The sequence below is a fragment of the Gallus gallus genome, chromosome 2 (genome assembly GCF_016699485.2).
Source record: "Gallus gallus isolate bGalGal1 chromosome 2, bGalGal1.mat.broiler.GRCg7b, whole genome shotgun sequence".
NCBI classification, from domain to species: Eukaryota; Metazoa; Chordata; class Aves; order Galliformes; family Phasianidae; genus Gallus; species Gallus gallus.
In genome coordinates, this window is record NC_052533.1 from 97164494 (window position 1) to 97192269 (window position 27776).

A 27776-nucleotide genomic window follows, 5' to 3' on the forward strand; every position below is an offset into this window, starting at 1 on the left:
TTGTCAAACTAAATAGTTTCTGGGTTTGCTTTAACCCTGATTGCTTTAACACTGCCTGTGGAATCTTTTGCAGTCTACTGAGGTTGTCTCAAACTAGTCGAAGAGGAAGTTTTAACCACATTGCTTTAATTTCTTTTACTTTGACTTTTTTAGGCTAACATTTGCAAATGCGCTTTTGGAATCTTCACACATACACTTGGGAGATCACGTTTCCTAGGAAAATCTTTAGGATCAAATGAATTTTCCATATGGGGATTCTATCCCCTATACCCATCCCAAGAAATGAGAACTGTCAAGCTAAAGTGGCAATGTGCATTTGAAATAGTATTTTTCTCACCTAAGTAGTGAACAAGTGCTACTTCCCAACAATGCTTTGCATGTCGAACATATTACACTGTACACTTTTATTCTGAGTGCTGTGAAATTAGATCATTTGAGCAGTTTTTCACATGAGCAAGTTTGGCTTCAGGTTTACTTTGAGTTAGTGATAAAGCTTGCTATAAAAGTTGTGATACAGTCTGAGCTCTGTAACAAAGACAGTATGTCTGGATATGCAGCAAAAATGACCTTTTTCTTAGATTTGTACAAACCAGCACGCTTGTTATTTGTTCACATTTCTCTTACATCCTGACAAAGAAGTGTTGCATGGTTTTTTGGAGTTCAATATTATCTTAATGGGTAAAATGACAATCATGCGTGCTCTTTTTCCAGCAGCAGGAAAAGCAGATACACTGATAAAGAGGGAAATAGACTCTGTATGTACAAGGGAGAACTTTTGAACTGTAAAGATTAGCACTGTTCAGCTTTCCTGGGTTTTGGTGTGATATCCTAAGAATGGTGAGACAGACATGCAGATAGAAAGGCTGACAGTCTTCTGATTTCAGTCCTTAGATTCTTTCAAGGCTGACCTGTGCACTGTAAAAAGCACCCATCACAACATTCGATCTACTTACCCAGACTCTTTGCACACATAGAGGAATAATACATTTGAGGGGGCAATCCTCTCATACAAATGCTTGAACTGATCAGATAAATCTTGTTCTAGAATTGTCTATTTCTCTCAACTAGACAAGTAGCTGAGAATAAAAGATCTTACTACAGGTGAGTTAGATAGTATGAATCTCATCCTAGAAACTGCAATAGGATTGTAGAAATCCATACTAACACTCGTCTTTCCCAGTAAGCATGTTAACAACTATCAGGACCGGGACTGAAAACCTATAATTCAGACCTAATTTTTGGTGTTGAATATAATAGAATTAGTTTTCTCCCTACTTGTCCTCAATTCTCCTAATAAAAAATAATTATTTTGATGGCAGGGGCTCATTATTCTTTATTTTAAATATTTTTATGGACAGTTTATTATCTACAATTCCCTTGGACAAAATTGTTATTTAACACAGTGTCTTCTCTCCCCTTGTACTAATCATCCTCCCTCCCACCATTGTGTTTTGGACTGTACTATATCTCTCTTGGCCTTTTCTTTTTCTAGACTAAACAAACTAGGCTTTTAGTTGTTGTTCTGGTATACTGCAACCCCTAATTTCCCTAATGAGCTTTTTTGAATTGAAACAGCTATCCTAAGACTGGAAACTGAACAGATTTCATGGATCTTCCTTTATTGTGTTGTTTCCAGGCAATTAGATCTTATTTCATAATAGAAATATTTTTCATTATTCACTGAGTTCTGTTGGATTTCTCCAACTCTGTTTCTCAACACTGTATGTTTTTCTATTATTTTCCAGTCCTGCCGTGTTTGCACTGGATCTTAACTTTCTCATGAGTGAATTTAACTAGCTCTTTTATATTTTTGAGCCAGAATGATTGCTGCAAATATTAACTAACCAGCTCCAGAATGCCATTTATAGTTTCCTCCTGCTTTAATTTTTTTGCTGTTAGTACAGCTCACTACAGTTTTTTTTTTCCCTGTAATTACTTGCAAAGGTATCCCGAGCCCTGTTAACTCTTACCTTTTCTACTGTTTGCTAACTGCCCACCATCTTTTCCTTATTGAGCACAGTTTTACAGTTCTATTTCAGTCTATTTTCCTTTTTTTTCCAGTTTTGTATTATTTCTCTCTTCTGCATGCATATTATGCTTCACTAGCAGACCTGCAGCTAACCAATACTATCTTTTTTTTTTTCAGTAGAAGCCGTACATTTACTTGAATATTTTAATTTATTTTTAATACCTTCACAATTCTCAGGCCTATGATAGGTTGCAGTCATTATCATAAGTTTAGTGGCTGGCAAAAATGGAAAATTGAGGAAAAGAAGAAAAAGATTGCGTGTGAAGCTGCCTATTGCAAAGGGTCCCATTTATTGCATGAAATGAAACTCTTTCATTAGTGTGTGTTTTTATACCAATTATTTTTTTTTTTTCCAGAAAGCTGTGTGAGACAAGTTAATACCACGAGTGTATGTGAATGTATGGATGGATTAATAATAAAAAGGGTATGATTGTTTGAATTTACTGTGTAGTTTAAAACTGCTCTTCATCCATCACAGAGGATGTGCCATTATCTAAAATGTAAAAATTTCCATTTTACTACTGGTGAAAGCACCTAGTGTGGTATAAAGTGGTGTGATACAGTTGAGTGCAGCTTTAAAACATGGTGTCATATTTACGAACAAGCCAAATTATTCCCCACAGAATTTTAGTGCATTAAGATTATATTTATACAGTATAAAAATGTGTATCACTGCAGTCTGGCTTTTGCTTCAAGTTCTCAAAAATGAAATTGCATCAAATGTCGGAAAGAGCTAAACTTCTTTCTTTTCCCCTTCAGTCACTTTCTCCAATGAGTTGGAAGAGTCCCCTGTAACTGGATTCTTTTGGCTTCTTTTACTACTGAACTAAAGCCAGATCTATGAATTAATTCAGTTTCTACCTCTTTTAAAATAGATGAAATCCTGATGAAAGTCCCTTAGCACAGAATTATTGCATAAATAACAGATTTAGAAGCAATATAAATACAATGATTTGGATGATTACCTCTCCTCTCGGTCAAGTAAAAGAAAATGATTAAAAGTGAATCACTAGCTGCCCTTTGCAGTGTTCTTCGTTGAGACCATAATTAATAGCCAGTGACACTCGGAAAGACAACACAGTTGGATAAAAATCATAGCAATAAAATATAAAAGCTGTATGAACACATTTATCACCTGTCAGCTAGAAACACTTTAAAAAAGGCAAAAATACCCACAAGTAATGATGACTGAACTAATTGTTAGTGTGTCCATCTTTGATGAGCCTAAGCTGCTCAGTAAAAGCATTCATGAAAATCACATGCATACATGAAATAGAAAGGATAATAGAAAGGAGTGAAGTGGAATAAAATTTCAAGTTGTTCCTAAAGCCATTTGGAAGATGTGTTAAACCAAAGGCTATGAAGTATGTAGCTCCTATATTAACCAATGTGAAATCAGGTTCATCGTGTAACTTGACTTACCGGTTAGGATGTAACAGACCTGTGAAGTGAATGTTGGAGCTCAGCTGCTGTGATGAATTTCAGTTGACGTTGTTTTTGTTACTGTTATTAAATACTAAGTAGTGGATTGTTATTTGAATAGTCAATTCATTGTTAGTGATTTCAAAAGTAATAAACGTGCTTTTTAGAAAGGACACTTGGCTGCAAGCTACAACTGGGAGTCATTTGGAAGCCTGGTAACCATAACTATAAGAGCTTAATTTAAAATTTTCAATAAGTATGTACATGCTAAAATATAAAACTCTTTTTTAAATAGAATTAAGCAATACGTTAAATAAATGATGTTATGTTGATAAAATTGTTAGCTGCAGGGTACTGCTGAACTAGATTGATAAATGTATTAATACACTTTCAAAATCTTACTGAATGGGAATAGTGTAAACAGGAGGGTGATAGTAGTATAAATTTCTGTCTAGGCCAATAAAAACAATGTGCATGACTCAAAATGCAAGGGTAAGTCTACCAACAATCCTTGGTCTAGTAATGGGTGCTTCAGCGTTGCAGTCCAAGAATATTAGGCAGGGTAGATGTTTTTGCTCTCCTTTTACTTGTGTGTTTTCATCTGTTAACTTGGATATAGGGTCCCTAGCCAGAAGACAGCCTTTGTGTTTACTGAAACAGGACAAGAAGTTGATGTCTCAGCCCTTTCCTCACTAATTCTGTTCTTTTTGTTTCAATTGCTTTGCCCAAGATAAGCTGGGAGTTTTGGGGGGTAGGGTACCAGTATTGCCTTTGGGAAATTGTTTCACACCTTTGAACAGCTTCTTGTCCAAAGCAAATCTCCATCCTGATTTGTATTTATTCTTATTTATACTTTACAGAACAAATTATTCTCCTCATAGTCAATCATTCTTTTTTTCTTTCATGTTAGTAATTTACACTTAGATAATCTACTTACATGTTTTTTCTTTTCCTTATCATTTTTAACTATACTAAACAATTTTTTCTACTTTATTTTGTCTTCCTATGTTAGTTAAACAATACTATCCTGCCTTTTCCCCAGCAATGCTACAAACCTGCTTTCAGGCTAAAATCTTGCTCACTCTACCCCATAGCCCTGCACAATTTATATACACAGCACATCTCCTACTTTATGAATGATCAGAAAACTCTCAGTGAAACACACACTTGAAACACACACACAAAAAGAAAGACTCATGGTTCTGTTTGAAATGAGGCAAAGATTATCTCGATCTCAAACAGATACAGTCTCCAGCCAGAGGGTCACCAAACTGAAAGCCTGGTTACCAGCCAACTTACATACAAAGGGGTGTTTCATAAGACACAAGGAGCACAAACAGCTTCTAGTAGGAAATCAAATAGGAAATTTAAGGCGTTTTTCCATTGATTTGAACTTGAACAGGATTTAGACCTCAAATTATAGTGCCTCATTTCAGGTCCTTCCTTTGCAGTTTGCGCTTTTGTGAGTTGGGAAATACTTAAATGGGACCTTGAAGGTTCATACGGTCTTTCCCTCATTGGCCTCTTATACTGTTCTAGATGAAATTACTCATGTTTTGCACAGAAACAGCAGTTTTTCTTCACTCTTTAAAACAGGGGAACATTTCACAAAGTAGCTGATCCATACAGGACAAAAATATATTTTCTTTGTAATGTCATTTTAAGTTTGACTTATCCCTGCAGCAGTGAGAGAGTTCATTTTACATACATATTGGCTTTGAGAAACTATGTAATCTGGATCCCATTCATTCTGAATATATATTTTAACTGATTATAGAGCTTTCGGTTTGGGATTTAGAGTGGACTGAGCCTCAATTGGATGATATAACTTTAATAAAGGGAAATACAGCCAAACTACATGAGAGCATCATTAGCATATCCATTATATTCCTGAGACTTGAAAAAGAAAACCCCAGAGACTTCACAAGTTAGGAACATAGCTAACTTGCTTAAAAGCTCCTTGCTTGTATAACTGCGCTTGTTTAACCACAGTGCTGAGATCTGGACTGTGTGAAAACAGAACTTTTTATCCTTGCAAGTCTAAAAATAACAGTAAGTATGAGTGAAAAGTTAGCTTTGTTTCAATCTTCTCTTTCTTTAGGCATTGATAAACCTGGGTAATTCCCATTCTCCCCTCTACCAGGCTTTGTGCAATTAAAACAGCTATTATCTCCTCGGCTGGTGAGATTTACATGGAGTTTTACGTGGGTTTGTTTTACAGCAGGAAGCTCAATTTCACCTCCAAAATTTCTAAGCACTAGAAATAATTGGCTTAAAGCCAACGTAGGGGTATGAGTCCTGTTATGTTACCCAGGCGCAGGAGCTACTTGGAAGACAAGCAAAACAAATTATAATGGCTAGGAATGTTTGTTTTGCTATTAATAACAACTGAGAATAAACGAAAAATAAAAAGAGTGTGAGCAATAATTAATGGCTACATCATTACTATATGTATAATATATATACAGTTCTTTTTTTCCCGCCGCTCTGTGAAGATCTTGCAGCAGAAATCATACGCAGAACAAGTCCAGATACTGTATAGTTAAATAAATTAGAAGTATTTTCCCAAAAAATCAGCACGAGATGATCCTAGTTCTACATAACTTAGGGACATAGATTTTAGGGCTATAAGAACACAGGGTAAGGGAACTTCATTTCATAGAGATAACCAAAACAGTTTATTGGAGGTTGGAAGCGAAAGACTTCAAAAATCTGAAATGTCACTTTGTTACTAAAAGCTGTTTAAGGAGCAACTTTTCAGTGGGAAATTTATTAAATATGAAGAACAGTAGACTGAAATTTAATTTTACTGTTTTTCATGCTATCTAAGAATATGTAGCCTAAGCAAGCATTTAACACAAAACAGATCAATATTCCATTAAAAAGACTTTTAAACCCCTCACAACTAGTAATTTCATTTATTAAAATTTATCTCCATTTAACAGTGCTTTTAAGATCCTAAGGGGCAGAAGATGGCCGTTTCTTGGTGCTATCTTGTAACTTTGTCTGCACATCTCTTGCGTTGTTGCTATTTTCTACTCTTAGAAGCAAAAAAGACAGATTGAGCTAATACTGAAAGCACAAGGGAGACAACAGTGTTAGGGATGAACAAGAGTTCAGAGAAAGGCATGCGTTTTTCTTTCCAACAGTGAATCCAGAAAGGCTGCAATACGAGATGATCTCAATTTTCATTGATTCAGTGTTGATAGGTAGCGTTACTATTATAAATATGTCATCTGCTGAATATGAGTCTGTAACCTGTGATGAAGAGAGTCTCCTTAGGGAACAGGTTTTCAGCCGTCTAAGGGTCTAGAAGTTTGAGTGGGTTACTCTCTGAACCTGAGTTGGCAACACTGCTTTTTTAAAAACAGTGAAACTGTGACATAAACAGAAGCCTTGTAAAATAAATGCATAAAATAATCTTCTTGCTTTGCTCTGTGCTGGCAAATCCAGCTCTAGGACAAAATAAGTCTTGGCTATTGCAACTAAGAATAGATACGTCCTTTCTGGAAAGAGGAAACCAATAGCAAAGATAAAGATTCTTTTAACAGTCTTAAATCCAAGAGGAAAGATTAAAGTCTCTGAGTGTGTACACTCTAGAAAAGACTATCATGAGATGTAATAAAAGTCTCCCTGTAAATAAAAAGTGTCTGTAAAGCAGCAAAAGACGCACTGTTTTTATGTCTGCATGGACAATAAATAATGGTTTTAGATTCCTTCAAGGCAAATCTGAATTAAAACACCTTTTTTTTTTTTCTTTCCCCTCAACAGTTGTGTTGGAATAAATTGCAGTGGCTGCATGGTCTGACCTTGGACAAAGCAGGTAACTGTGTAATCTCTCATGATTACTTTCAAGCTAAATTTTGTTTGATTATTTTATTAACACCTGTATGCTTTTGTAAAACAAAATTTTATATAGAATTTCAGGTATCCTTTATTCAGATTGTTTTTTGAATATCTTTTAAGTTCCATCATAAATTTAATTGCAGATGAGTCGAGACATTCCCCTTTTCTACAGTTAGAGGTTTCGGTCTCAGAATAATTCTTTAAAAATCTTTAAACTTGAATGGCTATAAAATAAATTACTGCCTCATCTTTCTCGCTGTATTTAATTTCTACCTAGAAAATGTGCTGTGAGTTAAAAATTCATGGATAAGTAGTTCCTCCAACAACTCTTAGTTTTATTTAAATACTCTTATAGTGCTAAATTATTAAAATTATTATGTATTAACTTCATACAGCCCTGCATTTCAATATATCAAAATTTTAAAGGAGACTTCAGCCACTGTGATAATTTGTAGCATGAAATTTCCTAGCAAATATTCAGTAGTAAGCCAGTGTGCTTGCTGGTGAGGGTGTTCTTATTCAATCTTAGGAAATCGAAGACCCTGGAGTGTTTATAAAGGAGATAATTCATAAAAAAAATGGCTTGAGAATAAATTATGGAGCTATAAAATGAAACATTTTTCCTTGAAAAGGTAAGTGATAGAGATCCCTGCTACAAATTGGAAAATGTCTAGAAGCTTACTCAGTATTAACACCACAATTTTAGATGATACAGTCTAGTTAGTAGACCAAATATTTGCATTATTTTGTATAAATTGATTTTTAAAAAATGATATGTCTTATGTTTTTCCCGTGGGAAAAAAAAAAAGTTTCCTCTTGGCATCATGATTCATTGTTTTTTTTCCCTTCTTTTAACTGTATGAATTTGGTCACATAGATTCATCACAGATTGCTTATCCCTTACTTCTCATTTAGTAGTTTAATAAGCTGCAACCACGGAGTTCTGTATGAAGCAAGAAACACAGTTAGAAGTGTTTTATGTAGAGCAGTATACCTTGTTCAAAGGAGTAATACAAAACAGAGTAGAACACTAAAACAAAATAAAAAGATTATGTTAAAAGCTTAATCAGAATATCACAGAATCACACAGAGTCTCAGAATGGCCTGGGTTGGAAGGAACCTCAAGGATCATGACTTTCCAACCCCCCTGCCGGGCAGGGCCACCAACCTCCCCATTTACTAGACCAGGTTGCCCAGGGCCCCATCCAACCTGGCCTTGAACACCTCCAGGGACGGAGCATCTACAACCTCTCTGGGCAAATATGTCTAAAATCTTTTTAAAAAATTACTTTTGCTGTTAAGTAGGTGACTTTTTCTTCCATATATTACATCTCCAATTGACTTTTCACAGGAATTTGCAAAAGGATTTCTTTTCCCCAGCTAGGATTGTTTTTCCTGTAATGTGATAAAAAATACCTAACAATTTGAACAACAGTAATACTGCTATTATTATTTTTACGATGAACACAAATTCAGGGTATCAATTAGATGAATTTTCTGTGTATGAACCAGGTAAGCTTCCTGGGGCAATGCTTACTTTTTTGTAAGCTTTTGCACCTATGGCTGCACCAAGCACTGGCCATGCTTTTTCAAACAGAGTTTTATATTCTTTTATCCACTGTGATTCACCTGTTACTCCTAACCGGATGTAAATGCTGTAACAGAGCAGATTTTAAGTAGTAATTAGCCCACTGATGTCCATAAAACAATATATTATTCTTACGTGGTATGTATATATGTATTAATGTCATTTGGACAGCATTTTCCTACGGTTTCACAAATGTTATTTACATAAACATACACCTTAATGATCTATGAAATTCCAAAGGGGATTAGCCAAATGCCTGGATCCAGGGTCTCTATGCTGTTAAGCAAGTGCATCTGTTATGCAGTTGGTTTCTCACAGGTCCTTTCAGAGTCCCTTTGGGAAAATAGCAGGGCAAGTGAGTTTGCCATCTCTCAGTGTTTAACATTCTTTTAGTGATCTCATGAGAAAATAATCCATCTGTAAACTTTCTGAGATGTTGATTTGTTGGAGCCAACAGCCAAAGATGATCAAAATTGTTTGCTTTTGCTCAATGTTTCTTCAGTTTTAGCTTTTAATGAGCTGAACAGTCTACTATCAGAAAGTATATTATTTATTACACTTAACACATTAGGAAATCATCTTGCACTTTATGGCATAGAGGAGCATATTGTTCTACAATGCAGTTCAAATCTGAAGGAATAACCTCATAGTTATTTTAACTCATATTATAAATATGAAAAACAATCTCTTTACTGTTTTTGGAGACCACTGCAATGGAGCTGAAGTGCCAATGTGTCTACCAATGATCTTATTTTACAGCCAAATGTAAAATATGTTTGGAATTTCAACCTTTCCACCAGCAACGGCAGTGTGTCCAAAACAAAGCTAAACCAACCTGGAGACAAACCTTGCAGCATTGCTTATTTTGTACCTGTTTGAACAATAACAGAAGAATTCATCCCCAAGTACACCAGCTAGTACCACATTAACTTGTCTGTTAATAAAAACAAAGACTGAGACAAATCCCATCTGTAGGAGATATCTTCTCTTTTTAAACTGTTTACAGAATGTTTTAAGAAGGAAAACATCCTTGCTCATTTGCTAATAGATGCTTTTGTTTTAGCCTCTCCATCATATTATTGATTGATTTAGATGATCCTCTTTTGCCATGCTTTGAGGTCTCATGACCTTACCTGAAGTCATCTTCATGTTTTCATTAAGATAATTGTTATGTGCATATACCACGCTTCCATGGGGAGATTATAGAGAACCCTGGATTGTATCACAGCTGCTTAACGACTGGTTTAAACCTGCATTCCATATCTGAAGATAGGAAGTTAAATATCTTCTTTATCATAGAATTATATGAAAAGACTATTAGTTTTCGTGAACTCTCCAGAATATGCGTTTGTTAAGACTAACTAAAGACCCTTCCTAACTGTAAATCTGCCTATTTTTTTCTGCTGATAGTATGTTTTTAGATATTTAAATATTCATGTATTTTGGCAAGTACATTAGGGCTCTAGTGATAAACCTAAAACATATAGTTGCTTATCTCAAACATTAAAGGTAGGATGATGGTCTCTTGAGCACTGGGGATTGACCCTATATACATTATTCATCCAAGATGGTTACATGTCATTAAGCCCAGACTCATTTTCATTTTACTTCCTTGTGTACTGTAGGCAGCAAGGCTAGGTATATATTGATATTTGCAAAGTATGCTGCAATCAATATGATATACTTTAAGGAAATTGTCCATACAGAAGATAATCACAGACTCATGAGAAAAAGCTGCCTGTCACAAACTAAGAGATTAGTTTTAGCATTTTACTTACACTTAAACACTGAATTTTGCCCTTTCTGTGGTAAAATGAGGTGCTCTTATTTCAAGGCTATCCATTAAAAAAGAATGGATTAGACAACTTTTCCTTATTTCCCAAATGATTCCTCTGCTGCTTGTAGCAGTCACTTTGGGCTTTCTGGAAAAGCTTTACTTACAGAAATCAGATTGCACTTCCTTAGTACCACTCATTAGTTAGGTATCAGATCAGCCTGTGTTTGTTTTGCATACTCCACCAATTGCAGCTGCAAAAGATAAGGGTGTGATTTGCATTACCTTTCTGGTTCTGGTCTTTAATGTAACAACATTTAGCAGTAAGTTTGGTAGGGTGCCCCCAGCAAGGAGAGCAAAAAACCAAAAGTTGTTGTATCTTTAACATAATATGAGCCACACAATTAAGTAAATCTCATAATTGTGTGCAACTGCATCAATTATAAGGTTGCTGAGGTGCAGCAGATAATTACCAGAGATATTAGCAGAGCTTCAAGTGTCTTGAGTGACTAGCTACCGTTTACTACTCAAAGCAGAAGGACTACTCTTACTGTGCAGTGCTGAGCCTCTTACACCCTTATATGAAATGCAAAGGGTGTGCCACATCACCTGTTTGTCTTCTCCTTTCTTCCCTTAGAGTGGAGAACAGCAAAATCAGAAAGGTATGTATGAAAAAAAAATTCAGAATGCATCAGGTGTTTTAGGTTTAGCTGTGTAATCGTCCTTCCATAAAGGGAACCTGCCAGGCTATGAAATTTGACATAGAATGGCATATAAAGTTCTTTAGCATCTCTGTACCTCTACACTTTTATGTCTTTTTTTTTTTTGATGACTGTACAGTAGAGCATCTTGAAGTATGCAAATACGTTTTACCTGCACCTGAAAAAAGAGGGGAATATAGGCTGATTTATATGCTTGAACTATGGCTACTAACTACAAAGGTTGTGTTTCTTTGAATTCTATTTTTTTTTTTCAGCTGATGTAAGAGTTGCCATCATAAATGACTGGAAAATTGTGCCAGGCAATTTATTCCACCTTTAAAACTAGGGATTGCTTACATGAGCACAATAACCAGATCCAGTACGTTGACATCTTAGTGTTCTGCCTATAAAAGAAATAAAGGACCTAGATCCGCTCTTAGAGAAGTTAGCAGGTGATTGAATTGTTATCAGCGCTGAGGGGAGAAGAACAGGGTTGAAATTCTCACAGCTGAAAATATGAAAGGTCTCCTTCCTTGTGTTTTTGACAGGTACTCAAGGCAGAAGTTTTTGATGTGTTAGATAAGGAGTGCCATTTCCCACCAAGGTGTTCTGATTTTGCTATTCATGATGTGTGAATGTTAATGCATATTAATAGTCTCTGCTCCACAAAACTAAAGATCTAATTAGACAATACAGATGGTGGATGTGGAGATTTGAAGGAGTGAGGTGTGGTTCTTTTTTTTTCACTGCAACCTTCCAGTATCTCAAAATCCAACTCTACCATCTCAGTGCAACCCCATGTAATCCTGCCGCTGTTCTTTCTTAAGCATGTTAATTTATGCAGTTCAAATATCTGAAATCCGTGGTCACTGCTTTTCTTTTCTGTACTAAAACCATTGAAGAGAAAGGCTGTCTATGTTGATTATTGCTGCAGAGTGTGTTCTCAAGTTTTGCCTCTCTCTACTAGGAAGCTCACCCATGCTGCAAATGTTCTTCTGTAGTACATCTTCATACAAGTCATTCAAGTGCTAAAGGGGATAATGAAGGAATTGCTTTATACCTTCCCCCCCTCCCCCCCAAAAGAACAACTATTCTTATTTTCTTCTGCTTGCAACTGTTGCTCTATTACTGAAGAGCCTCAGCTGAAAAGTGTGCAGTAATTACATTTATAGGAAAAGCCACAACATTTCTGGACTATTTTTATTTAGAACTAATGTGAAACATACTGAGTGGCTTTAAGAGGAAGCTTTTAGAATGGACACCTGAACATGTGCTATGTAGAAATTAGTTTATTCAGTTGTTTTCAGAGAGAAATTATGATTTAATTATTTTAACAGTATTAGGTGGGACACCTAGGAATATTATGACGAATGAATAGGGGATAGGTTTAGGTGGCTAACCATGTAATGTGAATCTCAGATCTCCAAGTTCCTCTGGTGATATGATCTTGAGATTATACTGTAAGCAGTAGACCATTTTCCAAGGTAAAAGCTTCACTGACCTTGAGGCTATAAACTATGGTCACTTCTTGTCAGCAGCTCCAGTCCATTATGTCATAATTTGCAGGGGACTCTTATCATGTGAATAATATTCTAGCTAAATATAATATAAGCCTTTTTTTTTTTTTTAACAAGTCCCCAACCACAAATTTACATGACATATTGTAAAAGCTCCAAAAGAGCCTCTTTCTGAATCATTTCAGTCAGTTGGACTCCTAGCTGGTATAGTAAGGAGCTGAGAATCTGAGAATTAAACTGCTCCCAATTAGGCTGTAAAAAATATTTTATAAATGGGAAACACACTGGTGGTTTGGAGCCAACTTAGAAACAGAACACTACTGTTTCATATATGGGACTAAAATGGGAGGGTAAAGGGCATTTTCAAGAATAATAACTTCATACTTAATATGTTTGTATGTCTAAATATGTCAGTGTGTCACTTAATTCATCTATCATGATTATATTTGAGTGAGATAAGAACAACCCACTTTTACTACAAATGGCCAAATGAATCTAGCATGTAGCTTCTTTCTGAGAAGCTGCATCCAATCTTTGTCTTTCTTAAGGCCACCTCTTATGTTCTGCTGTCACAAGTAACAACTTTATGAACTATGAATGAACATGGAAAATACGTCAATTACTTTGGTATACACTGTATGTCCCTTTTATTTGTTTGTAGTGGTTGTTGCCCACTCAGCAGTAATCAAAAGCTAAATCCTTGCTGTGTTTTAAACTAAATCGATTGGGATGATGTTCATGTATCCAGGGCCTTGAAACAGTTCAAGTGAAGCAATGGAACAGGTTGCCCAGAGAGGTGGTGGAAGCCCTGCCGCTGGAGACAGTCAAGGTCATGCTGGACCAGGCTTTGAGCAACCTAACCTAGCTGTAGGTGCCCATGTTCATTGCAGGGGAGGTGGACTAGGTGACCTTTGAGAGTCCCTTTCAACTCAAATGATTCTGTGATTCTATGAGATAGAAGGTCTCTGAGCTCTGAGACGTGCCCTTCTTGAAAGAAAAAGCACTGAGCAACAGAAAACATTTTAGTGATGTGACATCCTCTAGATTGGAGATGAGGGCTAGGACAGTGGTGGCAAAAAAGGTAAGGAAAAGATGCAATTTATATAAACTAAGGCTATCTTCTCTAGTGTGCCCTTCACTTCGCAGCAAGAGTGCATCTTGTGTGCATATTCCTTTTTTAGCCTGGTTCTGTAAAAAGCTCTGAAATCTCTGAAGCTTCAGGTTAAGCTACCATGTGATTTAGGTCAGTTACCAGCCACAGGCAAGGAAGTTGGAGGTGCCCCATCTACCTGAAGCAGTGTAATTGTGGGCTGTGAGCCAGGGGCTTTGTGAGAAGCAGACCTGATGAAACCTGGGCCATTGTGTTTCCTGATTCAAATCTCTTTTGGTTAAACTAATCTACTGGGGCATTCATAATGCCTCACCTCATCTGCAATCTGATAAAACATGGACACAATCTTAAGGAAGACTTTCCTCTAGTAGGCTTCCTTTTTCATGAAACTAAAGAAAAAATTTATAATTTTTGAGATCCTAGCTGCTTAAAATTGCTCATTAAGCTCAAGCACTACAGACTTACAGAGTTGCTGGAATGTATAGGTCACAGTCTTTCTGAAACCAGACTAAAAAAGGATGATCTGTCCAGACAGAGTATGAAAGCAGATGAAATGTGGAATTCCATTTCCAGATATTAGGAGACACTGTTTAAGAGTCTGCCTTCCATCTCACATGGTATCTGGAATTGCAATTCATATGGTATCATGCTCCTTCCACTCTTCCAGAGTCTGTTGTTTACATTTCCAACAAAAATCTGTAGGCTTTCTCCAAACATCATGGACTTCATTGGCTGTTCTCCTATCAAAAGTGATTCAGATTCTTGTGGTCATGTCTGTGATTTAATGCTTTTATGTTGCTACACACAAGCAATGTATCTATGAGATGTTTTAAATTTAGGCCTTGAATTGTGCGTAAATGAAAAACAACCACATTTAAAAAGATAACATGTACACCCAGAAAAATGCAGCATTTCTGAAAAAAATATTTTCTGACAAATGCCTGTTATGTGAAAGGTCAGGATAAGCAGTGTAGAATTGTAACTCTATTGGATGCTTTCCTCTCTTTCTTTGGGACTTTAAACTTTATTCTACTGCTAGTATTGACCTCTGCATCAACTTGTTCATTTCACTGGTGGTCAATTTGTCCAGTTCTACTGCTTTTTGCAACCCATGTTGTTTTACCTTAGAAACCTTTCTTTGTACCTCTGACTATATTTAATTCTGCAAGATAGGGTTTGCCTTCTTTTGAAAGCTTCTTTCCTGATGGTGTTTTATTGTCATTACTCATTTCCTCCAACAGAGCCAAGAAACTGCTGACTTAGCATAATGTTTGAGACTAGAGCTCCTAATTACTGAATATTACACATAAATAGTCTTATTCAGAAAACAACAAATTGAGATCTTCAGAAATGTTTACATCTCCATAAAGATTATAAGAGCTGCAATTTTGTGCACTCCATATTAAATGACGTAGATGTCTGAAAGCTTTCCTTCTGGCTGCTACTACCTTTGATGTTCAGTAGTCACTTAAATATTCACTGCCTCATTCCAGCAGTAGGTGGTGTATTACTGCCGTACTTGTCCGGGTGAAAGGGTTCCTTTTGGATTTAATCTCTCTCTGTGTTCAAGGAGAAACCAAAGCCAAACATTTATTTAGAATGACCATCTCATGTAGCAGTCACCATGAAATGCATTGACTAGATTCTCTTGTTTCTGACAGCAGATGGTTTGGACTTCCTGTTTGTATATTATAAGTGCTTCAGAAGAAAGAGTTCATTGGCTTTTATATTCTCAGCTTCAGCCTACAGCCCACATCCACCTGAACTCTCATAGGCAGTACGACTTCTCATAATGATTGGAGCTGCAGGTTCTCAGGATGCTCTTAGACTAAGAGTCAGGAGGTCTCCGTGGAGACAAGCACCCACTGGAACTACAGGGTACGCAAGGATGCTTCATTTGCCTTGGCAGTGCATTGAGGCAGTTTTATGATCTGAGGAGTTATTATGAGGTACAGTTAATGAGCAGGGCAGCTAAGCATGGCTGCTGCAGAGGGCAGCTGATGATTACAAACATTAGCACTGTTCCCCTGCCCACCTCAATTTGGAACTTGCTGATCTCTGTACCTGTAACAAAAATTAAGACAAATTTTCTTTGCTAAAGAGATGTTCCCTGAGTCTGTTCTGTAATGATGTGGTTTGAAATCAGCTATGATAAGTATTTCTTAAATACATACGTTTTAAAATTAAGTGCATGCTAAGATCGTAGAACCACACCACCAGATGACACAGATGACTAGCCATAGATGGGAACTTAAAAATGTTTGCATTCTTAACTGGAATAAATCTGGATATTGAGAGAATCACCTACTGGCATAATACAGTTTATTTTTTTTCCCCCTTTTTAATACTTAATAAATACAGCTGTTCCTTTTACTTTTGAAAATGATTACAGATTTACACAGGCGTATTTTTTAATCAGTCAAGTGCCAGTGTCTGATTTCTTTTGCTTTTGAAAGCTGGTGCTAAGAAATATTTGCTCAGGCAGTGGTAGAGATGGTTATTTTTTATTTAAATATTCAAAAAGTAGATAGACTCTCTTTTTCTTTCAAATTGAGCACTGGAAACTGTTAGGTAGAATAGAATAGAAAGTGAAAATACAAAGCCTGAAACTTCTACAGAACTTTAAAAAATCCAACAGGTTTCCAGATGAGGACTGGCTGAGACAGCTGGGGCTGTTCAGCCTTGAGAAGAGAAGGCTCTGAGGTGAACCTAGAGTGGCCATTCAGTATCTAAAGGGGAGCTACAGGAAAGGAGACAGACTCTTTAGCAGGGTCTGTGGTGATAGGACAAGGGTAAATGGTTTCAAACTTAGAGGGTAGATTTAGGTTAGATATAAGGAAAAAGTCTTTTACGATGAGGGTGGTGAGGCACTGGAACAGGTTGCCCAGACAGGCGGATGCCCTGTCCCTGCTGACTTTCGAGGCCAGGCTGGACCAGGCTTTGAGCACTTGATCGAGCTGTGGATGTCCCTTTTCATTGCAGGAGAGTTGGACTAGGTGACCTTTAAAGGCCCCTTCCAACTCTAAGGATTCCATGATTCTCTCATTCTATGAATTTGAGTGGTGGAAAATAGAAATTCCCAAAAGTGAAACACTTTTTCATTTTACAGTAGAGAAGATTTTCTGACTCAGCTGTAATGACTAGTGATATAGAAAATAAAGACAAAGACTTTGATGCCATGGAGAAAAGTGCATTAGTAATACCTCTTAGTAACTCTATTGGTTCAGTTGCAATCTCTGGACTATTGATATCTTGTTGGCAAGACCACTGATAATGCAATATACTGCAAAAAAGCAACCCCTTTTCTGACTCTTCTGCATGGAAGGCAAATTGGAAGAGGCATCTGTTCACTGTAAGGAAATACAAGGACGTGCAGTTGTCTTGACAATTTTTTCAAGTGCCCAGGTGAAACCAGCTTATTAATAGGCTATTTATTATTTTTCTAGAATTTGCATGCCTACAACTTGCTCTGTTGCCCAATAGAATAGTCTGCACTGACAGATACCTACCAGTGCAGCTGTCTACCTTAGGAGCAACATCCTTTTCCCTAAGACCAGTTTGAGGTGAATTACTGGGACAGAAAGGACCTTTCCACTGCTACACTTACCTTGTTCTGGTATGTGACTGTTGCAGCATTACAGCCTCTTGCTGGCATAGACCTTGTCACTGTCATAGCACAAAATTCTGAATGCTTGCATTAAGAACTTCCAGGCATTATTCTATTTTAGAAAGCAGATTGGGATATACAATAATCATGTGAGAATGGCTGTGGCTTTTTGGGGGGTTACACATGAGATGTTTAAGTAGCATTATAACCAGACAAAAAAAAAAAAACAACAAAAAACAAACAAACAAAAATAACAAGAGCACAACTCACACCTATCAGGTGATAACAAAAAATATTAAACTCTATCTGCATATGTTCTTCTATGAAGATCACAGTGAGAGTGAATCAACGTGCACAGTGTAAGCGTTAATGAAAATATGTCCTTATTGGTGAGTGTTGACCAGTGCTGTACACAGTGCCCTATGTTACACGTTTTAGTAAGTGTCAGGAGAGCTGTGATTCACTGTAAAGCGATCATACAGTGCAAACCTAAAAAAAGAATGAACTGGTGTTCTGCAATGATCCCACCATCCAACCTGAGCAATAGATGGCAATGAATTGCCTTCTGCTCATTGATTTTGTGCAACTCAAGAGGTGTTCTTTGTAAAGTAAGAAGAAAGGGCCCTGGGAGTCCTGTTTTATGCATGTAAACTGAGGTAAAAATGTTAATTCATCTCTCAGAATGGGAACAGATCTTGGAGGACAAGAGGTTTACTTCTCTAAACTTTGAGGTGGTTTGTCAGTTTGTCCACCCAACTGAACAAATCAGTTATTCACACAACTTTAATTAAAAGACTAAATGTATGGGCCTAAAACATTTTTGCTCCTTTTCCAAATTTCCCTTTTCCTGACTTCAAATTTCCTAAATCACTTTTTTTTTTTACCTTAGTCATTGCTATTACTGCTGTCATCGCTATTGCTATCATAAGTAAACTCATCAGAATTAACCAATCTGATAAGAGAAAATGTAGCATGAAAGCAAATACAAGTTAAAAGTCTGGAAAAAAAAATCCAACTATAAAAAAGCTTTTAAGTTGAATAAGTATATTTAAAAAAACATATACATACACATTTTCATATAAATGGACTATATATGTGTATGCAGGTGGGTGTTTATGTGTGTATAAACAGCAGTAAGCATATATAGAAGCTATTGAGCTTTACTTCACCCCCCCCCCTTTTTTTTTTTTTTAAGGACAGCTACTTCTGAATCATGCTCAATTATTTTTATGGTGTTATATTTGGCACATTATTAAAACCTTTACTCACAAATCCAATTAAACGTGATTGGTGATTCATACGAGGTACCATTTACAGAAGGGCTCTTCCCATTTCTGCTGAACTTGTCTCTGGGTTACAGCAATGTAGTAATATCCCAATAAGAACTCGGATATTTTTGTTAGCCAAAAAGATGAGAAGGGTGCTCTCGACCCCACTGACTTTTATTCCATTTGGATTGATTATCCCAGTAATAGTGCAGGAAATTCTTGAGGGCAAGAAGAATCTCTTCATTTTATACAGGCCTTATTCCTATACATTGTGATCTATAGTGGAAACGTTTCACTTGGAGTATGAAAAATTTTCTGGGGTGTTATCTCTGTGAATTTCTCCTACTGTCTGTGTGGCTTTTTTTTTTTTTCAAGTTGAATTTATCACAACTTAATGATGGACGTTATCCTAATTGACAAAACATTAAGAATAATTGTAGCATTTATGTGTTTATTATGTTAATTAAGATTATGTCTATGAATTGTAATGCACTAAATTAACTGGAAATAATGACATTAATGAGAAGTCTTTGTAGAAAAGTAGATTAATGGAAATATTTAGCAAGTCTACGTAATTTATTAGAACATGGATCACAATGCTGTTAGGAACTTCCTGAAAAGATCTTTTTTTCATATCTTTGAAAGCAGAAGTTATTATTTCCACATTAGACATTTGATATTTCATTTCCCTGTGACCTTACATAAAACTATTTTCGTTTCAAGTGTATTTTTACACACAGATGTATTAGGAAGGCATACATTAAGTTCCATTTATTGATCCAGTTCCTTTAAATCGGTTCTCTCTCTAGCCAGTCCATATGTGACAACTAGACATAAGGATGATGACTGGATAAACGTATTTAGTAACAGTTGAGCTTTTCACAAAAATACTATTTTCTTGAATTTGAATACAGGAAAGATGAGACTCCATCCTTCTCTGCTCCCACGTTACCTCTGGAGAGCTCAGGCCTGTGCTGTGGCCCTGCTCTACCGGGGACAGTGCAACTGCACTGTGCTGAGGCCTGACTGTGTCTGCAAGCTTTGCCATGCAAACCATGTTAGTGGAGAAGGCTTTTCTGTGCTATTGCCTGGAGCAGAGCAGGGGGACCACAGGCCATGGAAATCTGTCAGATCACAGGGTCACAGCGTCAGCTTCCCTGAACTGAAAGAGTCCCCTGGCTGTCAGAGAGAGGTGAGAGTGGTTAATGCAAGCTGTGGGTTCTTCCAGAAAGGGTGAATGGGTCCTCAGGAGAAAAAGGCTATTTCTGGCTTTTGTAATTCAGTCCATTGTAATGAGGCAGTGGGAAAAACCCTGGAGCTTAGTAGGTCACTGGGAATAAGAAAAACAACTCGAGCAGGCTCCATTTCTCAGTCTTTCCTCTCGCTGGAGGAAGTACAGAGCTTACATGCAAACAGGCCTAGGGAGTCAGCTTCAACGTGCCATAAAAAAGGAGCACTATCCTATGGGCAAAAAGCAGAATGCATGTGACAGGAAGAACGTTTCCTTCCCAAGAGTTCAACAGTTCATTAATTATTCCTCAGTCATTCCTCAGTTCCTAGACCACGTCAGCAGCTAGTAACAGCATCCAGGCTGAGTGGCATCCCTGGGATGTAACGTGTGCACTGGGTCAGCTGCTGGCTCTTTGGGGAAGCCTTCGGGGCTACTGCAGAACAGTTGCCCCCAGTAGTGCAGATATGCTTTTCTAATGTTGCAGAAAACTATTTTAGTAAAGTATTTTCTACACTGTTTGCTTTTCAAGTGCCTGCTTTGTTTCTGTTAAACTGCAGACAGCTTTCTCACAGTGCTTTTCAGTTATGATTTTTTAGGTGGTAACTTCCAAAGCTTGTTCCTGCTTGAGTTGAAGTAAATCAAGCTGAAAGTCTCAAATTAACCTCAGGGACAGGCAGGGGCAGATTATGAGCAAGACAACAATATCTAAGCTGTGCAATAGCTCTCATGTGCCATATTCTTAAACCCACTTCTCTCCCCAGAAATAATCATATTTCTTCCTAGCTTTTAATACATAATAGGTGTTTATACTTTTATGCGGATTTCACAGAAGTTGCTCGATATCTGGCCCATGCAGAGGATTTTTCTCTTTCCATTCTTAAGCACCCTAGGACAATGTTTTGTTAAAAGTTTTGAACGTAGTCATTTGATGTTGGAATCTGCTTATATCAATTCTTTTCTGCAAAAGTTGCATTCTAAGCGTAACTCAGAAAACATGATGATAAGTAAAACACCAAAGTCCTCTAAAATATTGACAAATCAGTAGGCAGGAAATGTAGGTCTAATGAGAAGATTCTTTTGCAGTGTGTGAATTTGAAACTCATATTAAGTGCTTAATGGCACATGCTTCGGAGGGAGAAATTCTAACCCATGCTGAAATCAACAATTTAAGTGCTCTTACTTTAGTTACAGTGGGGCGAATAAAAACTTTCTTAAGAATACAAAAAGAGAAGCTAATAACTTCTAGAACTTTGAGAAGTGCCAGACGATGGCTACAGCTGTTTTACCTGAATCTGCCATTTTATCTGATGAGAATTCCTTCTGTTTACTTTGCTCAGCAAATCAGGAAGGAATTTCTTCTTGTACCTGCAAGAAACCAGAAAAAAAATCAAGAAACTCTATAATGCAGATTCAAAAACTGGTAGTACTTCCTCGTGAACAAACTGAATGGTTCATTTCACACTTGAATTTTAAATTAAGCAAACATTCATTCTGCTGGTTTAAGAATTGCTAATGGTCACTTATCTATCCATAAATACAGAAAAAATGACAACCATATCAAAGCAAAATCCCATCCTGATCATTGTAATGCTCTTACATAACTTCTAAGGGCATTTTCAAATGATTGTATATTTATATATATTTAGGCTAAGGAGAACTCATAAAACAAAATGTTACCTAAAACCAAGACCTCTCTGTGAGTAATCAGTTTTTCATTATTCACAGTTCTTATAAATAACTGTAAACGTAGTTGTGCAGTTATTAGGCATCTTTTGTCTCAAGCATTGCATTTACATGAGTTTTAGCGCGTAGCTACCACCACTAGCTGTTAATTTTTTTCATGACTTGTTATTTGGATTACTTTGATTCAGACTTCATTTATTTTATTAATAGACCCTTTGTGATATTCTAGAATACCCTCGAGTCTTGCAAAATGATGAGATTCTCCATATTGACAAAAGCAGACCTCACTATATGTTTTCCATTAAATTACTCATAATATTAGACATCTGGAAAATATTTACTGGTTGAAGAAGCGTGGGGTAAGACTACACACAGAACCACAAGAACTGTGCCACCTTACATGTAGAAATAAAGACCATAATGATACAGTTCCTTTTCCAAACATATTTTAGGTATATGGCCTAATTTTACTGCCCACTGAAAGATAAAAAAAATTATATGGCAGGATGACAACTTATTCAGCGTACTCTAGCAGAATTTGTTATATTAACCACAAAGTTTTTACTTTCTTGGAGTCAGTCAGACCTCTCGTGTAGTTCTGTCTCAGATGAGTGTGTGGCTGTGTGTATGAACACGAAGTATTGAACACATACGTATTTCCTTGCATTGTCTCATCAGTATACTAATGATAAAAGAGTAAGGCTATTCTGGGGCTACATTTGGAAAAAAATAAGCACCTTCACAGATGCAAAGCAAACCTATGCACAGATGTATAGCGCACATTTTTATCAATATTCAGTCAATTTATGTATCCTGGCTAGGAGTGTACACTAGCATCAAACTAGTTGTAAGTATGTACATTTTCAGTGCCTGTAGAACTGCAGTAATTTCATGCTTCTGTGTAGTCATATACTTCATTTTCATTTATTTAAGAATATAACTTCCTAATGCTTCTCATTTTCTTCCTCCTTGTAACTCAGCTTGCCTATTACTTAAGGGCAATTTCTCCAATTGTTTTAGGATATTCTTCTGCTCACTTTAACATTTTTCTGTCTTTTTTGCTTCCTTCCTTCAGGTGACTCAGTGCTTTTGTTTTATTTCTGTTAGTGATCCACCACTCTCCATCCTGGTCATTTATAGCCTCAAGTTCCAATAGTGTATTTTTAAAGCTGTTGAAAGAGTGGAAATCTAAAAAAAGCCATCACTTTGGGAGAGCAAAGATATATTATGAATGAACCATGTTTTGTATTATTGCATTTAGTTAAGTCAGAAATCTAGAAATAAGGAACTCTGGTGTATTTGCAGAAGGAAATGAAAGGAAGGTGGAAGCACTGCTAAAAGTGGGCCAAAAAACGGAGCCTGTGGTGAGCAATCAGCTCCTGGTGCACTTCGGTGGAGAAAGGATTGGTGTAATGTTCAGATGCACAGGCAGGTGAATAATGTGGCAATTGCAAAGGTTTATTACACGTGGCTTTTACTTAAGCATAACTGGCATTTTATCCCTGTTTTTGATACCTATGTGGAAAGAAAGCCATTGGTAACTAAGGAAAACCATAAAAATTACTAAAGAACAGGAAAGCATGCTTTATAATAGCAAATTTAAGATGAGTTGGCTTATCAAGCTGTTCTTCCCTGAAAGAAAAAATAATAAATAAGGACAGATTTAAAATTTTGGTAAATACATGGGGAGTAGAGATTTAACAATAGTCTCAGTCTAGCAGGCCAAGCTGTAACAAGATCCAGCAGCTGCAAGATGGTAGTAGAATAATTCAAACTAGAAATAAGAAATAGATATGATCTATACAGAATAGTTCAAACCACTTGAATTGGCTCACATTTTAGTTGTTCATACAATACAAAATATTTTTACAGTCAGTATCCCAGTGACATATTCAACAGTACTAGAATTTTCTACAGGACCTCAGAATTTGAAGAACCGTGGGGCATGCCCAGAATTCTCCCAGAAGCTCACTCTGCTAACTCTTGAACTGCTGATGGCCGCAGTTGCTTATGGCCCTTTGGAGTGGCCCATGTTTGGCAGTTTTCCATTATTCCAACTTCATTTATATCAATGAAGTTGACAGCTTCTCTGAGGTGGCCAATTTGAGACGACAGCTTGATAAAATTATTAGGAAAGACCCGTCTCCTCTTTTAAAATTAACATGTGCTATATCTCTGTTTCTTTGGACTTTGTCTACTAGTTTTGTAATTTCTTAGGCTTTCTGAAAGGGAAAAATATTTTGTACAAAAAAAAAAGATTAATTTGGAAAAGGATGTAAAATCAAAGACAATTTTTCATGTAATTCAGAACCTTTACTAAAATTTAAAACCTGCTTTGAATGAAACAAGAACTTTATACTAGCTCCTTAACGGTTACTTGGCACAAAGATACAGCTCAGAAGACAGTTCATATGTGTTTTATGATTGAGAGAATAAGCTTTTGGGAGTCTCAAAAGGTAGAAACAGGCTTATTAAACAATTGGAAATAGGATTTAGAAATGAGCAAAGAGAAAATGAAGAGGTGCTTCATGTAGAAGTTTTACTTTTGGATTCCCTATTTATAAAAAAACAAAAACAAACGAACAAAAAACCCCTTTATCCTGCAGCCTGATCTATATGGGCCATGACTTCATCCACTACTGAAGTGGCTATAGAAGAGAGCTCCCATTTTGTGTAATTTTAGGCAATGAAATGGCAAGGTGCACTAAGGTTGACTTAAGGTCTGCTCAAGACAAAACTATTGATTAAAGCAGGGATAGTTTCATAGGAGTAAAGCAAATAATTTGGGTTCTGTAAAGCTTCTCGAGTATGAGTTTTGGGATTTTTCTCAAAAGACTCAAATCTCCATTGAGGCTTATAAGAATTTAGGGCACTTATCATTTGTAGTAGATAAATCACTACAGTGCTTTACCCAGCAAGAAAAACTAAGCTTTTTGTGAGGTGTGACATAAAGCACAATCTTCTGAAAAAATTTGAACAGGCAAGTGAGGTATGAAATAATTTGGTACAATTCACTGCAAAATACTATTGTCTTGCCTCTAAGGAAGAATATTGACAAAACATGCAAAAAAGACCTATATTATGTGCAGATAGTATTCTTTCCATTTAGTACATTTGAACATCCACTGAGGATATTCAACATTTTGACCAAGAAGATGCTTCCTTAGGAAACATCTGGTGCTAAGTACCAGTGGAAATACCATTCTAGAACAGATGGACCCCTGGTCTACTACAATGATGTCTTTGTTCTCAGTGAGTAAATTTAGGCAGATGAAGAGGAAGGAAATGGTGTACACACAGAGTGAGGTCAGAAAACAGCATGTTTCAGAAAAGCATCTGCTTGCTGAACAGAAAATTGCTGCTGTAAGATCTGAGTCAAAGATAAATGAAACCAAGTAAATGTGAAACAATCTCCAGTTTTGTACTAACACATGCATGACCAAATTATTCCCATGGGTTCTTGTAAATCCCTGTCTTTCCCTGGTAACACGTCCTCAGTACTCTTCTCAACACAAAGTCTAGTCCATCTGTGGTTGCAAGTTGAACTCTCTATGGAGAACCTTTGAGCATAACTCTATGCTGCAGGCCTCTTGTCATCAGTCTTGATGCTCATCTCTACCATTCCCATTCGTGGTCTGCCTGCCAGTCCAACACTGCTATGGCTGAAGCAACTCTCTCTGTCTTACTTTGGATGTAGCTAGCGTACTTGGAAAGGCCCTTCTAATCTCAGTTATTGTCACAGTTCCTTCCCTCAGCCTTGGCTGTAGAGCTGAGCAATGTTCCTCCTCATTCATGTTGCCACCTCTGGCAGATCTTGAGCTTTATGTTGACTTGGGTCTTCATAACAGCTTAGGCTCAACTGACTGCTGAAGGGGACTTTCAGAGATCTGTTTTAACTTGTATGTTTTTAAAACTTCTAAACTTATCCGTTTTATCATATGTAGGGGGGAACATTTCAGCTTATTCCTGCCCTTTGACCTTAGCTACAGACTGGCAGCATAAAACAGAATCTGCTGAACCTGTTGAATTTGCTTTTTACGAAAACAAAGGTATTTCCTTGAGAGTTTATTAAGGTGTTGCAGGTTAAACAACTGACGATTGAACTGTGTTCTTCTTCCAAAGGGGGTTCAAAAGGCAGCTTTTTCTTTTCTTTTCTTTTTTTTTTTTTTAACTCAAGCCTCTGCTTTATACTGAATGTAAGGATTACCGAAAAATCTAGACCTGAGCTTGAGACACTACAGACCTTTTTCATGTTGGCATAGTGAGCAAATATCAGAGAAAAGAATTTCTGCAAGAGGAGAGAGGGCTGTGTGCGTGAGCCTGCCCTAGTGTATATTAGCTCTAAGACTTCCAATTTAAAAGGACCGTTCACTGGTACTTTATATTTTCCCTTTGAAAAAGTGCAATATTTCAGTATTTGTCTCCTTTGTCATCTGGATCTTAAAATCCTACCTGAGTTTACCTGGTGCAGTGTTCTGCTCTGATTGTTTCTCCTGATTTATAATGCACCAGATCATCTCTGGCCAGCTTTTAAGTTTTTTTTTTCCCTTTTTCTTTTCCTGATGTTTTGGGTAGAAGAGAAAAATACTGATGATGCTTTTTGTAATTATTTTGTGAGAGAGGTAATTATGTCTCTTGCTCTATGAACTACCTTTTCTTAATTAGTACTTAGCAGAAGCAAGGAACAACTTGATAACCAGTCATCACTTTTTGAGGTCAGTCTGCAGTGACATAGATGTAGTTTATATGGGAAAAAGTTTAGTTCAAGTGATTAGTCCTCATAATGCATATTCTGTTCAGCCACTTCCTATAAGAAGGATTTTTTTTACAGTTATTTCTATTTTTATCACCTTACAATCAAATGGTCTCATTCTCAGACTTATACTAACCATTTCAGAAAAAAATAGTGAAGTGACAAATAAAGATTTGTCACTTTCTTAGTGTCAAATTTGATTTCTTAGCTGTTTAACTCTCCATCCAACAGCTTAGCTGAATATGGATGTTGAATATTCAGCAACAGTGTTCTGTAATAATTCTGTCTCTTGTCAGTGAGAATAATAGAGCAGAACCCATAAAAGATTTTTCCAGCATATAGAAATAGAATTTATGTCCTTTTTGGACCAAAGATCTTACACTGATGCATTACATTAGAAATTGTTTTACAATTTCAGTTTTTGAGCACATTTGTGCATATAATATCTCACTCTGATCTAAGTTTTTACCTACATAGGTTTCTGTATACAAAACGAAAAGGACACTTAAAACGAGATTCAGTTCTGCTGTTGCGCTGCATGTATCTAGCTCAGAAAATGTCCTCTAGATTTTCAAGATGAAATGGAAGAAACCAATTTAATTAGTGTAACCAATTCAAGAATCTGCTTTAAGACAAGACAGTACATGTAGAAATACCTACCTTTCAGATACGTACTTTTGAGGTGATTAATCTTCCACTGAATGTCTGGCATTTTCGGCAGCAGAAAAGCTACTTTGTGAAACAATTGCACACCTTATATTTTGGGGGATTTTTTAAATCTATATTGGGAATAAAGAAAGAACTTTGTAAGAACTATTTCTTCACTATATCATTTGAGTTTTGCCTATGTTCAACTAGACGATTCTTCTAATTTACTATTGTAACTTCAAGTACCACATAAGTCATGCCAGCTTCTGAGTTACTTTGATTCAAGCTAATATTCCAGTCACTAGATGTAGCTGTCACTGCATTGTGCTCGTGAATAATAAACTCTTCTTTATTAGTATTTGATCATCAGCTATGCAAAGTACTGTAAAGTAATGTTCACGGTAGAGAATGCATGTCGTTTGCCCCCCCCACCAGACTTTAAGCCTGCACTTTCTGCAGGTTTTTGAAGAGAAGTATTGCACTATTCAAGTACGATAGCTGTGTCCCAAGTCAAGTCCCTGCTAAACCTCTTTCATGAATATAAAATCCTCCAGAGCTCCTTCTTCCTAGATTTTATTTATCAAATACTCCACAGATC

General features: G+C 36.7%; 1 protein-coding gene across 1 annotated transcript in view; it reads left to right on the forward strand.

Moving 5' to 3' along the window:
- LOC112531831 (basic salivary proline-rich protein 1-like) overlaps nt 1-27776 on the forward strand; it is a 123363-nt gene that overhangs the window by 78057 nt on the left and 17530 nt on the right. The window contains exon 5 of the mRNA XM_046937943.1: nt 7223-7274. Within this exon, the coding sequence (XP_046793899.1) occupies nt 7223-7274 (52 nt within the window). The remainder of the gene's footprint in view (nt 1-7222; nt 7275-27776) is intronic.